General features: G+C 34.8%; 1 protein-coding gene across 1 annotated transcript; it reads left to right on the top strand.

Moving 5' to 3' along the window:
- Positions 1-383: 383 nt before the first annotated feature.
- LOC142098715 (hemoglobin subunit alpha-5-like) lies at positions 384-1,596 on the top strand. The gene is made up of 3 exons (XM_075181532.1): positions 384-478; positions 784-988; positions 1,401-1,596. The coding sequence occupies exons 1-3, from the start codon at positions 384-386 to the stop codon at positions 1,527-1,529; spliced, it is 429 nt and encodes a 142-aa protein (XP_075037633.1). The 3' UTR covers positions 1,530-1,596.
- Positions 1,597-1,867: the final 271 nt, after the last annotated feature.

The raw sequence follows: 1,867 nt of genomic DNA, 5'->3' as shown, positions 1-1,867 counted from the left end.
TTATCCATTTTTGTATTTATTCAATAAACCAACAACATGCAGTTGACTTCATGGAAAACAAAAATGTTGATAAAACTAATGATACGTTTTTGAAATGAAAAACTATTTGGCTTTCTAATTTGCAAACTCCATAGTACATGTGTTACATTCTGTCATGCATTTTCATGTGGCTGATCTGTAATATATTTGTACATATGCAGCACTTTTCTACAAGAGATAATCACAGCACTTATGTTTGGGTGTAACTCAGAACTGACCAATAGTGATGGAACATTGCCAGGATTGCTGACCCTTCCTCTATAAAATGTAAGTGACCAAGAACAAGGAAACAGATCAAACTCTTCAGGTCTTCATCTCAGGCTCAGTAACCATACACCAGAAAGATGACTTTCTCTGATGCTGAGAAGGCTGCAATTGTGGGCATTTGGGGCAAAGTCTCCGGAAATGTAAACGGTCTCGGTGCTGAAGCTTTGGAGAGGTAATATAACAATCTGAAAAAATCTAATATAGATTATTAGTTAGGGTAATATAAATTGCATACATAGTGCTTTAGATCAGAATTTCAGTTTATTTAATAAACAGTATTAAATTATGAAATATCTTATTCTTCTGAAACATGTTTAATATTTGATGGAGAGTTAAAATAGAGAACTTGCCTAATTATTGACAGAATAAACCCTTGCCAGCATCATCAGATTGTCTGCAGTACTCACTGTAACTGTGAACAACCTATTAGAAGTTAAATCTATCTATTCTTTAATAAATATTAACTTTTGATTTTAGGCTATTTCTGAGCTTCCCTCAGACCAAGACTTACTTCAGCCACTTTGATGTGAGCCACGGATCTGCTGATCTCCAGGCTCATGGAGGTAAGGTCCTTGCTGCCCTTGGAGATGCTGCTAAGCATCTGGACAACTTAGATGGAGCTCTCTCCAAGCTGAGTGACCTGCATGCATACAACCTGAGAGTGGACCCAGGAAACTTCAAGGTGAGACACAGGATTAATAGATGTTCTTAGTTGTTTCACAATACAGTTACTCTAATATGAATACATTCAATTACCTTTACAAATATTTTTATGTCATTAGTAAGAAATGTTTATTAAAATAATTTCATAACACTCAGATATGATTGTGTATTGATGTATTTTATTGAAGGCTGATATTTTAAATAAATAATAATGATGGACATAAATCTCTCTTGTGAAGTTTGCACACACATGAATATATGCAAATACTTTTAAACATATTTGTCTGTGTAAATATTAAAGGCAAATTGCAAGCTGTATGTTATATTTTAGTAAGCAATTTTTCTGAAAGGATTCATTGTGTATTGATGTGTTTTATTGAAGGCTGATATTTTAAATAAACAATAATGACTGACATAAATGTCTCTTGCAGCTGCTGTCTCACTGCATCCTGGTTGTTCTGGCTTCTCACTTCCCAGCTGAGTTTGATGCAACAGCCCATGCTGCCTGGGACAAGTTCATCGCTGCTGTCTCCGGTGTTCTTATTTCCAAATACAGATAAACCCAGTTATTGCTCCTAGTTTATATCTCATGTCTGAACAATATGTTGTAAGAAATATCCAACCCTGTTAGAAGCTTAATAAAATATTTAATTTGAAAAATATATGTTGTGCTTTTTATATATATTATTTACTGTAACATTTTATACTTGGCAGCACAGCATAGTAAGCAAAATTTGAATGGAAACACAGTTAAGTATGAATGGGATGTGACATTATGAAACTCCCTACCCTGCATGACCATGCTCCTCCCCAACTTTCAAACTTTCCAGTGCTCTCTCAAAACCCACCTCTTTAATATAGCCAATGTAAGGGGGGTTACTAAATCCTAAGAGAAGCT

The sequence above is a fragment of the Mixophyes fleayi genome, chromosome 7 (assembly GCF_038048845.1).
Source record: "Mixophyes fleayi isolate aMixFle1 chromosome 7, aMixFle1.hap1, whole genome shotgun sequence".
Lineage (NCBI taxonomy): Eukaryota > Metazoa > Chordata > Amphibia > Anura > Limnodynastidae > Mixophyes > Mixophyes fleayi.
The sequence above is the reverse complement of the archived record's forward strand: the minus strand, read 5'-3'. Positions and strand labels throughout refer to the sequence as shown.